We start from the raw sequence: 13,264 nt of genomic DNA, 5'->3' as shown, positions 1-13,264 counted from the left end.
TGAGATAGAAGGGCCCTGGCTCTAGCCTAGGATGAGCTGATGGCCTCCTGAGGAATTTTTTTTTTTTAAAGTACAGATTTAAAATAATATGTTTTTATTTTTATTTGTTTGTGTATGTATGTGTGTGTACCACATGTGTACAGTGCTTGTGGAGGCCAGAAGTGGGCATCAGATCCTCTGAGCTGCAGTCATGGGTAATTGTGAGCCACTTGATGCGGGGTGCTGAAACCCAGTCCTCTGAAGAGCTGCAAGTGTTCTTGCCTACTGAACCATTTTTCCAATTCCCACCTGAGGTATCAAAGCATGCTAGTTGTATTGATAATGCATCAAAGCATGCTAATTGTATTGGCAATGGACAGATAAGAGTATTTGGAATTTTAGGGACTAGTGGACTATGTCTTAGAAAAAAGTCTCTAAAATCAAATAACAAATATTTAATTCCCATTGAGATAGGAAAAGTTATCCAAGAAGGATGTGTGTGTGTGTGTGTGTGTGTGTGTGTGTGTGTGTGTGTGTACACATGTGTGAGTGAACATGCAAATATATATAAATATATATATATATTTATATACAAACGGAAGGCAGAAGTTGGCATCAGGCATCTTCCTCTATTGCTTCCTCCTTGTTTTCTGAGACACAGCCTCCCAGCAAATGTGGTGCTCACTGACTCTCTACTCTAATGGGTCACTGAGCTCTATGGGTCTTCCTGATCCCCATGCCCACTGTTAAGGTTACAGATGCGTATGACCATACACATCTTTTTATGTGGGTGCTAGGGATCCAAACTTGGGTCCCTGATTGTTCCACAGGCCTTTTGCCCACTGACCCAACTCCTCAGCTCCAGAAAGTCAAATTTGAACAGCTCTTGAGTCTTTACTGATATGTACCCATTTAAGCAAATCTGCCGAAAACATTGTCTTACACACAGTTGGAACAAATAGCAGCCTGCATTGCTGGGACCAGAAGCCTAGATAACTTTGCAAGAGTGGGAAGCCACATCGAAGAAGGTTCTGGACAGCCCTCTCCAATGACTCTGTTCAGACTCCTCTCCTGAAAGCCTGTGGGAACTGAGACTAACAGCTGTCAGATGTGACATACCTTTCTGCTGGCCATGGGGTGGGGTGTTCTGGGGCTGGTCCTCGCCTGGACCTTGAAATCACACTAACGTATCAAGTTATGTTATAACTGTTCTATTGCACAAAACTACTAAACTGTAGTCCCACTGCGGGCCTGAGCAGACTATACAGAAAACATGCTAACACCCAGCAAAGTGTGCCTAAGAAAACAGCTGCTACTTCCCCCAACCCCAAACACCCAATGAATTAATGCTGTCAGGTAGACAGCATTTTCAAGTCTGCCCAGAAAGGGGCTCTGTGGCAAGGCTCACCTTGATCAGCCCAATAAACAGGAAAGTCCTGATGTTTAGTCTGAAGATTGTTTAAACCCAAAGTTGGCTCCTTGCTATATATAAAATCCCCTCTGATGTTACTAGAGGATATTTGAAATCATTCTTTTATAGCTTAGAGGGATATTTAATTCCTTATTAACTTTTTTATGTTCTTATAACTTATCAGTCCCTGCTTTGTTTTTTCAATATTTATTTGTTTTTATTTTATGTATATGAGTATTGGCTTGCATGTATGTACCATGTGTGTACCTGGTGCCCTAAGAGGCCAGAAAAGGTTGTTGGATCCCCTGGAACTGGAATTACAAATAGTGAGCTGTCATGTGGGTTCTGGGAATTGAACCTGGGTCTGTCAGAGCAGTCAGTACTCTTGAACTGCTGGGCCATCTTTCTAGCTCCCAGCAGTCTCCAATTTTTAAATGCAGCAACTAAGGCTTGCATAAGTTATGCACCTGAAACAGAACAAAACAGAGCCCAGGCCCAGAGTCATCCTAGGAATCTTTTCAAGCCATGCTGGGCTGTGACAGTTATGTACCAACTAAGCTAACCCAGGCTACTTCACAGCAGCAGAGGAAGGTAGGCTCCTGGGGACGGCGCAGCATGACCACACTCCAAATGCAAGACGTATCACATGTTTCTTTACCTAACACTCAGTTTCTTGATCTCTCAAAGAGGACTATAATTACTAGTTGGCCACACTGTCATGAAGATTAAAAATTGTGTCATTAGGACTGTGAAGATGGCTCAGTTAGTAAAGTGTGTGTTCTGCAGGCATGAGGACCTAATACAGAAAAACAAAACAAAACTAAAAGGCTGGACTGGGTGGCATGCACCACATTCCAGGGCTGGGGAAGTAGAAACAGGCTCACAGGCCAGCCAGTCCAGCCTACTTGTCAAGTTCCAGACTACTGAAAGACCTTGTCTCAAAAAGACAAGGTGGGCAGCCCCTGAGGAATGGTACTCGAGGTCGACCACTGGCCTCCACATGCACATGAGCGCATGCATGTGTGCACTCAGGTACATATGAAAGAGATGTTAGTGTGATTGAGATCATGTTAAGGTGTCAGCCCTCCTTGACTTGAGGAATCTTTAGAACCTTAAGAGCTAAAAGGTAAGTTGGGGATGCTGCCTAGATGTTGGTGTCCACCCTTCCACCCCACAGACAACAGCAATTCTCCACCATCTCCTTTTAGGAGGTGAAAGCTGACAGGGCCCATCAGAGAGCCAGTGAGCCTCAAAGGCTGATGTTGCCGGAATAAACAAGGCATTGCGTGGGCCATCAGAAACCCAGAGGAGCCTTGAAAAGGGTCCCAGTGATAACAATAAAAGGCTCTTGAAATACATCAAAGACAGGAAGGCAGCCTGAGAATCCAGGATGCAGAGGCTGAGAGCGGAGCAGCCCCAGCCACATACTAGGGACATTCTCAGTGTTTTCTTCTACTCTTCACCGCCGCAAATGTTAGGGAAGCCAAAATCAAAGTGTCTTTTCAAGCAGGTAGGTCAACAATCCCAGATCCAGTAGTGGCACTAGCTCCTACTCCACATCTCATAGTCAATCCCTTCAAACGATGTCTTTGTTAATTCCTCTTTGGGGTTTGGAAACAGGGCCTCATTACAGAACCCAGTTTGACCTGGAATAGCTATGCAGCCCAGGCTGGCCTCAAAGCCACGAAGATCTGACTGCCTCTGCCTCTGGAGGGCTGGAATTGAAGGCATGTGCTAACATGCCTGCCTTAGCTTTATTAATTCTTTTTAAAGGCAGGGAGGAGGAGGGCTGGTGGAGGAAGGCACCTGCTGCCAAGCTCGAAGACCTGAGTTTGATCCCTGGGACCCATGTGGCGGAAGGAGTGACCTGATTCCTGAAAGTTGTTCTCTGTGTACCAAGTGTAAGCAAGCACTCCCCTCCCTCTGACATGTGCACAAAACAAACGAATTTAAAATGGGGGTGCTGGCAATATAACTCAGGTGGTAGAAAGCTTTCCCAGAATGCACAGCACTGGGTGTTTGATGCCAGCACCATGTAAATTGGGCATGTTGATGGCACATACCTATGATCTAAGTACTCAGGAAGTGGAGGCACAGCATCAGGAGTTCAAGCCCATCCTAGGCTTCATTGTAGGTTCAAAGCCAGGCGGGCCTTATGTCTACTTGATGCCTTATGTCAAATAAATAAACAAGTGGACAGACACCTAAGAAAACTCTGCCAGCTGTTATTGGATTCATTAAAGACAGACACCCTACTCTTCAGAAAGCAAATACTTCAAGATAGTTATGAAAAATGAACTTCTAACAGATGTGATGTATTCGATATCTCGGTTCTTACATATGCTAAGGTTACACAGGCTCTGGAGGCCCAAGGGGACAGGCATTCATGCTTGTTGTGGTCAACAATAAATGTGCCACAGAAATGTTCTCTGAGGTTTAACATGTCCCCACAGAAGCTAGGGGGTAAAGGCTTTAGGCCCGTCTGTGGACACACTGCTAAGAGCTTTTCTGGTGATACAGGGTGACAGGGAATGCATTAGAAACTTCCTGGTCCTTCTTCCCTCTTTAAAGCGCACCACAAAGAGTTGATCTGAAAGATTTGCATAACTGTCTCTGACATACAAAAACATCCCAGATATGGTTCTAACACAGAGATCCAGACATGGATTCTGGAGACCAGATAATGAATGAGCTAAGCAGACTTGAGCTGCTTGGTGACCAGGTGAGGGGGACTCCTAAACCTTCAGTTGCTCATAACTCTCAGCTACCTACCAGGAGCTGCCTGGGGCCCACACTAGCTTGCTGGTTCCTGTGTCTCTTCTCAAGCTTATTGAATGTCATGCACCTGCCAGCCCAGCTCAACTCAGCTCAGTACTAGATTTCTGGATCCCTAAAGAACTCATCTGCTCTTCACTAATAAAAGGTATTATCTTTGAGAATGGCCTTCTGTAATTTCACGACCCTGTGTGGACACCTTCAGGACATCACCTTACCTGAAAGCTACCCAGCATGTCATCTACAGAGGAATGTACCACCCAATTAACTAATTTTATGCTACTGTACAAAAGCCATGTGGTTATAATATAGAAAAAGACCATAGGGAAGTAAAAAAAGAAATGGATGACAGAGCTCTGGGCCCTACACAAACCCAGGGACAGCAAGGCAAAGAGGCTGCAGAATGGTCCAGGTGTATCTTCACTTCCTCAAGATCAGAACTGGGGGTGGGGTTGGGAGTGGGGGTGAACTGGGAAGCTGCTGGCCTAGCATGCATGACTTGAAATACAGAATTTCAAAGCCAAGAAATCTTAGAACTTGTCGGCCCCACCAGTTCACTAACAGGAGAAGAAATTGAGGCCCAGAGAGCGGCTCCATAAGCTGTTGAGGTTAAGGGAGCTGGCAAGTCTGCCAGGTTGAAGATCAGTCTGAAAGCAAAGGAACCTGCATACCGAAGAACAAACTCATGAGAGGTCAGGCATCTGGCTTCTGTAACTGGGGGGATGAAGTAAAGCCCCCTGCAACATCCTCCTTCTTAGGTTTATCTTCGTTTGCCTGGGGGCCGAGACCACCAAACTGTCCAATGTGATTTATAGCCAATACTTTGCACTACACAATAGAACCTCTGACCTAGAGGAAGTAGAGGTCAAAGGCACTGATTGAGCCATCAGTAGAAGCCTGGATAAAAACTCTAGACTTTAGAGACTCAAGCAAATATTCCTGATTGTTCATAAGTAGCGGTCACACATCCCTGTTGGAGATGGTCACACCATCCATGACTGGAAGCCTCACATATGGACCCTCTGCCACCTCATCTGATATGCTGACTCTTTCATGCAGCTTTGCTTTGTATTCTGTTGCTACAATAAAACTGTAATCATAGGCACCAAGAGTGTTTTTTTTAAATTAATCTTTTTATTTTATGTGCATTGGTGTTTTGTCTGCATGTATGTCTGTGTGAGGGTGTCAGATCTCCTGGACCTGGAGTTACAGTTGTAAGCTGCCTTGTGGATGCTGGGAATTGAACCCAGGTCCTCTGGAAGAGCAGCCAGTGCTCTTAACTGCTGAGCCATCTCTCCAGCACCCCCAAGAATGGTTGTTATGAATGTTTGAGTCTGATAGCTAGGGAGAACTGGCCACAGAGAGAAAGAAGGGAGGCCGTCTTGTCAGGGGACAGGATCTTTAACCTTAATTTTGCCTCCCCATTCTACCATCTCCTAAATTAAAAGTGTATCACATCTGAAGGGCTGCAAACATGTGTCTTGGAAGCAATCTCTGGCTGCGGCATGTGAATCAAGATGGCGGGAGATCTGAGTGTGGAAAAGCCATGAACCGGTGCAATTGTGAGCTCTTGAGTAACAAACCCAATCCCTTCCTTCCCAGGAAACACCCAGAAGAGGGGCAGAATGGGCAAGGAGAAGGGACGAAGGAACCTACCAGAGAACTCACACTGAACTCCCTCCTTAAATGTAGTGAAGGAAACACCGCCCTGCTCTCCACTGACCTCAAAGTGGTGTCATACAAAAGCATTTCCTGTTAGTCAAGCAAAATCATCACTCCCTATGCATCCCCCTGAAACAGTTTAACCTGCATCTAATCTACCATCTACATCTAACTTCCGACTTCTAGAAGAATCAGCTGAAGGAATGAGTCCAGTAAGAACATAAGGAACCAGTCAGACAAACCCAGAAGACACCCCTGGTAGAACTGGCGAGGTCTCTCAGAAACACCTCTGGCATGGGGCTCTGGAGGCAGAACACAGAGGGAGAATGCGAGAGTGTGCAGCCAGCAGCCAGTAGGAGCAAAATGAACCAGAAAGCCAATGTCATGGTGGAAAATAAAAGCTGGGCACAGGAGAACTGTGGCAACATAAAAATAAATTCAAGATTCATAAAAAATACAACTCTCTTCCCCCAGTTTGCATAAAGGACCAGGAACAAGCAAGCTGGTGATAACTGAGCCTGAACAAGGCTGCAGGCTTCAGGGACACTGGACTGCTGGTTCTCCAGTTGGGATAATGGTCCAGAGACATGCAATACAAGGATTTTATTTTTCCTCCAGACACACAGGGAAAAATGTCACTGAGTCTCTCTTCATCTTGAAGCCCTGGGGCCTGCTTTTACCTCAAAAGGCTTCTGTTGTCCTGCTTTACTGTTTTCATTTTGCGCCTTGTAAATGTTTTAGAGGGTGGTAAGAAATGGAATTCTTAAGTCAGGTGTGATGGTGCACAGCTGTAATCCCAGCACTCAGGAGCAGAGGCAGGGGACTGGGAGGCTGAAGCCAGCATAGGCTACTCAGCAAGCCCCTTCCCCCCCAAAAAAAAGTCCATGATAGGTGTAATATTTACAATTTTAAACCACAAAAATAAGAATGCAAATAACCCCATTGGGAGACCACCTTGACACACAAAGAGTATAGAAAAATACTGAATTAGCTGACTTTTAAAACTTAGTTATTTGGGGGCTAGAGATGGCTCAGCAGTTCAGAGTGCTGGCTGCCCTTGCAGAGGACCCAGCTTCTATTCCCAGGACCCATGTGGTCTCTCACAACCATCTGTAACTCCAGTCCCAGGGGATCCAATTCTCTCTTCTGGCTTTCATGGGCACCGGACAGACAAATAGTACACAGACATACATTCAGGCAAAATATTCACATACATAAAATAAAACAAATAAGCCTCTATTTACATTTATATAATTTATATTTATTACATATATAAATTTATATTTACCTAAAATTTTGGATGCAAATATTGGATATACAGATCAAAAGAACAAAAAGAAATTTTAAAATGAATTCAGTATTGCTACTAATTTGCAGTATTATTGTTGGTGATACAATAATATTGGTATTATTTATTTTAAATACATATGTGTATGTATGTTTATATATTCATACATACACATATATAATGCAGACAATATAAAGTAAGTAGTTATGTCTATGTCATCAGAGATCAAGATGTTTTAGTAAAAGAGAGTCAAGTTATGAATATAAAAATCAAAGATATTTTAAAACTCTATAGTCTGCACACACGGAGCACAAACATACATTCAGACAAAATACTCATACACACAAAATAGTAATAATAGTAATAATAAAGGAAAACAAACAACTCTCTATAACCTTCAAAATAAGCTAGGAATAGCAGAATGAACTCATGCCCCATTGTTTTCATCAAAAATCCAAATTCCTCAGCTTTGTCCACTGCAAAGAATAAAAACCCTGACAGCTGGTGCCGAGAACAGTGGTGTCTAAATAGCATGTCCCATCCCGTGAAACAAGGACCCCTTGGAGAAAGGGCCAGTTCCAGGTCTCAGGAGGGTGCGAACAAGACGAACTTGGACCATCCACAACAAGGAAATGATCCAAGAGGACTCGAGATGTGTCAGAGGACACGGAGACCAAGACGAGGGAGAGGGAAGACAATCTGCACACCGGAGGAATAACTGCCGTGTAAACAGGGGGGCTATTTTAAAACCACTAGTTAGAAGTGATACTGAAAACACACGCTACCTTCAGAGGTTGCCAGGGGCAACAACTCATTACTTTGAAAAGTGAGGAGAAACGACAGTGAGTAGGCATTTTATCTAGTTTTCCCATAAAGATTATGTTTTGAGATGAAATAAAAAGAAATGTCCAACTATCCCATGTAAAAGAAATCACAGAATGAGAAGATAAATTTAATTAAGCAGTGGTCGTGAAAACGAGAATTGGGGACGGAGGGGTCTCCTTGGCAGGCTGACCATCGCACAGAGAGAGATCAACAGGAATGAAGTTCAGGGCGTAACAGATGTTTTTGCAAAAAAATGGACTCCGCATCTGGCCATGCTTCGAAACATACTATCCATTTACCCACGTGGTGATTCACATCAACTGTCTGCTTGATGGGACCTAGAATCCCTGAGAACCAAACTCTGGCTGGGCCTGAGAAGAAGTTTCTAGATTGGGCTGCCTGAGGCAGGAAGACCCACCCTGAAGGTGGGCGCATCATGGGCTGGGGTCTTGGACTGAATAAAAAGGAGAAACCATGCTGATTACCCCTCTTTTCCTACTGCAGATGCCCTGTGACCAGCCACCCCGAGTTCTTGAGTCCATGACGGCCTAAAACTGTGAGCCAAAGTAGACCCGAATAAAAATAGACACCTGACTATTATGCTTACAGTGACAACGACCTCCAAATTACAACCCCTAAATTGCTATTGTCAGGTATTTTGTCAGAGCCAGGAGACGAGTAACTATGACGACAGGAAATAGAGAGCATGGTGGGAGGCATCATCACAGGACACAGTCAGCCAGAGCACAGAAGGGCTTAGAGCTTTTGTCTTTAACAAATGAATGCCAAGAAAAACAGAATGAAGGAATTGCTCTGTGACTAGGAGACTTGAGAGTCACAGCAATCAGGCAATGATGTGTGGGCTTTGTCTGGCTTCTAAAAGCAAACAAGCCAGCTGCTGAAAGGGGTGTGTAACTCAGTCCTGGCACTGGAGTGTGGAGCAGAATTTGTGCAGCAGTATTGGGGACCAGACCTAGAGTTTTGGACATGTTAAGCACTTGCTCCCAAACCAGAAAGGGTTTATTTTTTTAGGTGTGATAAGACTTTTTTAGAAAGCCAGACAGTGATGGCGCATGCCTTTAATCCCAGTACTTGGGAGGCAGAGGCAGGCAGATCTTTGTGAGTTTGAGGCCAGCCTGGGCTACAGAGTGAGTTCCAGGAAAGGCTCCAGAGCTACACAGAGAAACCCTGTCTCGAAAAACGAAAAACAAAACAAAACTTATCTTGAGCTGGGTAAAGGGCTCAGATAGTAAAGTACATACAACAAGGGCCTGAATTCCATCTCCAGAACCCTCACTGGGGAAAAAAAAAAAGAAGAGATGCCTCAATGGGTCAAGATGGCTGCTGCCAAGCTGGATGACCTGAATTCCAGCACCAGGACCCACACGGTGGACGGAGAGAACTGACACCCACAAGCTGTCCTCTGACCTCCACATGTGCCAACACACACACACACACACACACACACACACACACACACACACACACACACACACGGGGGGGGGGGGGGGGGGATACACAGAATTTTCTTTTAAATATATACTAATTACTGACAAATGAAAAGCTTTGCCCTCTAGAATTTGTTTTAGATAACCAAGGGGCGAAGAGGGAAAGGTAAATATGGACTGGCCACATATTGATAACCAAACAGAATGAAAGAGGGATACACAGGGGCATACTACATTATGTCTAATTTTGTGTGTGTTTGTGAACATCATCAAAAAGGTTTCAGGGGCTGGGGTACAGCTCAGCTGGAGTGCTTGCCTGGCATGCATGTGGGTTCCAACCCCAGCAATTTTTTATTTTATTTTTTTTATTTATTTATTTTGGTGTTTTGAGACAGGGTTTCTCTGGGTAGCTGTCCTGGAACTCAATCTGTAGCCCAGGCTGGCCTTGAAATCACAGAGAACCACCTGCCTCTGCCTCTCAAGTGCTGGGATTAAAGGCCTGTGCCACCACCACCCAGCAAACAGAAAACTTTTAAAATGTTTGTATTACCATTTGTTAATTACATATCCTAATGGGTTTCATTATGACATTTTCAAACAAGTGTATAACATATTGTGATCATATTCACCCTCATTGCTCTCTCTTGTCTCTGTCCTCATTGGCTCTCTGTTACTGTGATAAAACACTAACCAAAACACTTGACAGTTATGTAGTAGAATATTTTAAGGTGTGTTATTTTGTTTATGTTGCATTTGTTTAACTCTGTAAAGCTGTGTTACTGTGCCTGTGTAAAAACACCTGGTGGTCTAACAAAGAACTCGCCAATAGCAAAGCAGGATAGGTGGGGCTGGCAGGCAGAGAGAATATACAAAGGGAAAAATCTGGGAGAGGATCTAAGATCTAGCAGCCAGAGAAGGAGGAGGACTCCAGGGGCCAGCCACCCAGCTACACAGCAAACCAGGAAGTAAGAGTAAGCTTTACAGAAGTAAGAGAACGGGAAAAGCCCAGAGGAAAAAGGTAGTTGGGATAATTTAAATTAAGGAAAGATGGCTAGAAACTAAGCCAAGCTAAGGTTGGACATTTATAAGTAATAATAAGCCTCTGTGTGTGATTTATTGGGGAGGTGGGAGGTGCCCCCCCAAAAAAGAGTAAAAAACCAACAATACAGTTGGGGCAGGAACCTGTTGTAGAATATTTTAAGATGTGTTACATTTGTTTATGCTGTGGAACATTTGTTTAATCATGCAAAGGTGTGTTGTATTCTTTTATGTTGCATTTGTTTAACTCTGTAAAGCTGTGTCACTTTATCTAAAACACCTGATGGCCTAATAAAGAGCTGAATGGCCAACAGTGAGGCAAGAGAAAGGATAGGTGGGCTGGCAGGCAGAGAGAATAAATAGAAGGAAAAATCTGGGAGGAAAAGAAGAAGGAGCAAGAGAACAAGGAGAGGACTCCAGGGGCCAGCCACGTAGCCACCCAGCCACGCAGCCACGCAGCCACGCAGCCACGCAGCCACGCAGCCACCCAGCCAGCCACAGAGTGAGACTGAGAGTAAGATTACAGAAGCAAGAAAAGGAAAAAGCCCAGAGGCAAAAGGTAGACGGGATAATTTAAAGTTAAGAAAAGCTGGCAAGAAACAAGTCAAGCTAAGGCCTGGCATTCATAATTAAGAATAAGCCTCTGTGTGTGATTTATTTGGGAGCTGGGTGGCAGGCTCCCCAAAAGAGCAAAAACAAACAACAACAGGAACCTGGAGGCAGGGACTGAAGCAGATGCCATGGAGGAGGGATACTGCTTAGTGGCTTACTTCTGCGGCTTGCTCAGCCTGCTTTCTAAGATAGTGTAGGACCACCTGCCTGGGGTGGTAGTGCTGCCAGTGTGCTGGGCCCTCCCCATCAATCACCAACTAAGAAGATGCTCCCAGACCTGCCTGCAGACCAGTCTACTGGAGGCAATTTCTTCATTGAGATTCCCTCTTCCTAGGTGACTCTAGTTTGTGGAATTGGTACAAATCAGCCAGCACACACGCTCTCTCCTGATGATGTCACTTCTGTCCCCAATCTGTTCCCCTTGTACTTTCATGGTATTCATTCATTCATTCATTCACTCATTCATTCATTTCTTTTCAGTGATTGGGCAAGTTCCATTACTGTTGGAGATGGGCAGGAACACGGGCAACTTCCCAGTGGCTACACTATTGAAGAAAATGCCTCCCCTCTCTCATTAACTGAGTGGTGGGGCTTCGTGAGCTCCTCCCCTGAAAGTGTTTATGATCTGGCATTGGACAAGGGACAATTACAAAGCAAACCAAGAGGCACCTTAGACATGCTGAATGGCCTTGAACATCAGGGTTGCTCTGACAGCTCAGGGCTAGAGGCTTGCTGACCTGGGTCTTTCTCCTACCTGATGATGACACACTGGTTCTCTCTGTCGATGATCATGTTTCTGTACATACTGTCAGCAAGGGCATAGATATGAGGCGGGTTCTCATACTGCGCCTAGGAAAGCAAAAACAGAAACCCAAACCAAACCACAGTAAGTCTCTGTGTGTGGACAATCAATGACACCATGGCACACAACTCCAGTGTTTAGCGTTTACAGGCAAAGTTTTCATGATTCAATGATTCATAAAAATGTCCTAGGTTATGGCCTGTTACACCCTGGGGAAGCGAAGGTGGAGTTTGGAAGGACTCCTCCATAGGCATGCCTATGATTCAGCCCTTAGACATGACCCAGGTACACCACCCTTCCACCCAGGCATGCCTCTACAAAGCCATAGTGCTCCAAATTCATGTCTCCAAATACTGGAGACACTTGGCAACTATCAGAAAAGGCTCTGCCAAGATCCTGGGTCTCGCTTTGACCAGAATTCTGAATGCTGGCAGTATTTTTCTTCTTTAAGAGGCAAGTTGCTATCCTCGGATCTCACTGGGGACTATGAGGTACACCTATGGATGAGGAGGGAACCCAGAAGTTTTCCACAAGAAGATGACAGGGGGTGTGGTTCCTCATAGGGATGAACTGGTTTGGTTAGTTTGTTTCTCTCCTAAAGGGGAGGGCTGCAGGTGACACTACAAGGAGACAGTCTCCTGGGTGTGTGAAAGGGTCTTTAGTAATGTACAGGTTTAAAACTAGAGACTGGAGACATGGCTCAGTCTTCCAGAAGACCCAGGTTCGATTCCCAGCACCCACATGGTGGCTCACAACCATCTGTAACTCCAGGTCCAGGGCATCTGATGCCCTCTGCTGGCCTCTTCAGGCACTGCATGCATGTGCCCAGACATACATGCAGGCAGATGCCCATACACATAAAATTAAATTGGAAAAAAAGAAGTCCAACAATTAAATCATGCCCCATGCCTAACAGTCACTCTGTCAGCAGGCTCCAATTGTTCAGACACTCACTTTCAGCAGCCCCTCAAGAACTAACAAAAAGAGTTGCCACAGTGGCATATGCCTGTAATTCCAGAATTTAGGAGGCGAAGCAGAAGGATCAGGAGTTCATAGTCATTGGCTACTTAGTGAGTTCAAGGTCAACCTGGGCTACTTGAGACTCAATCTCAAAAAACAAAAATCAGGGCCGGGGAAATGGCTCAGCCAATGAAGGCCTTTGCCGCTAAGCCTGTTAAGTTCTCTCTTTGGGACCCACATGGAGGAAGGTGAGGACAGACTCCTGCAAGTTGTTCTCTAACGGCCACATGCACACCATGGTGCACACATTACAGATAAATGAAAGAAAAGATTTTAAAACAAAAATGCTTCATGTGGTGCTGGCGTGATGAAAATAAGACATCGAACTGAGTCCAAGGTGACACATTGTCCTGTCTCTGAGGGTCTCACAATGTATGGGAGAAGATGAGCACGACAGTAATTTT

At 44.8% G+C, this 13,264-nt stretch overlaps 1 protein-coding gene across 1 annotated transcript in view; it reads right to left on the bottom strand.

Annotated features, from left to right (window-relative positions):
* The window catches only part of Myo1e (myosin IE), a 207,364-nt gene that overhangs the window by 99,093 nt on the left and 95,007 nt on the right, over positions 1–13,264 (bottom strand). Inside the window, exon 4 of the mRNA XM_036193544.1 lies at positions 11,793–11,887. Coding sequence (XP_036049437.1) covers positions 11,793–11,887 — 95 coding nt within the window. The remainder of the gene's footprint in view (positions 1–11,792; positions 11,888–13,264) is intronic.

Source organism: Onychomys torridus, chromosome 7, assembly GCF_903995425.1.
Source record: "Onychomys torridus chromosome 7, mOncTor1.1, whole genome shotgun sequence".
Lineage (NCBI taxonomy): Eukaryota > Metazoa > Chordata > Mammalia > Rodentia > Cricetidae > Onychomys > Onychomys torridus.
This window is presented reverse-complemented; position numbering and strand designations above follow the sequence as displayed.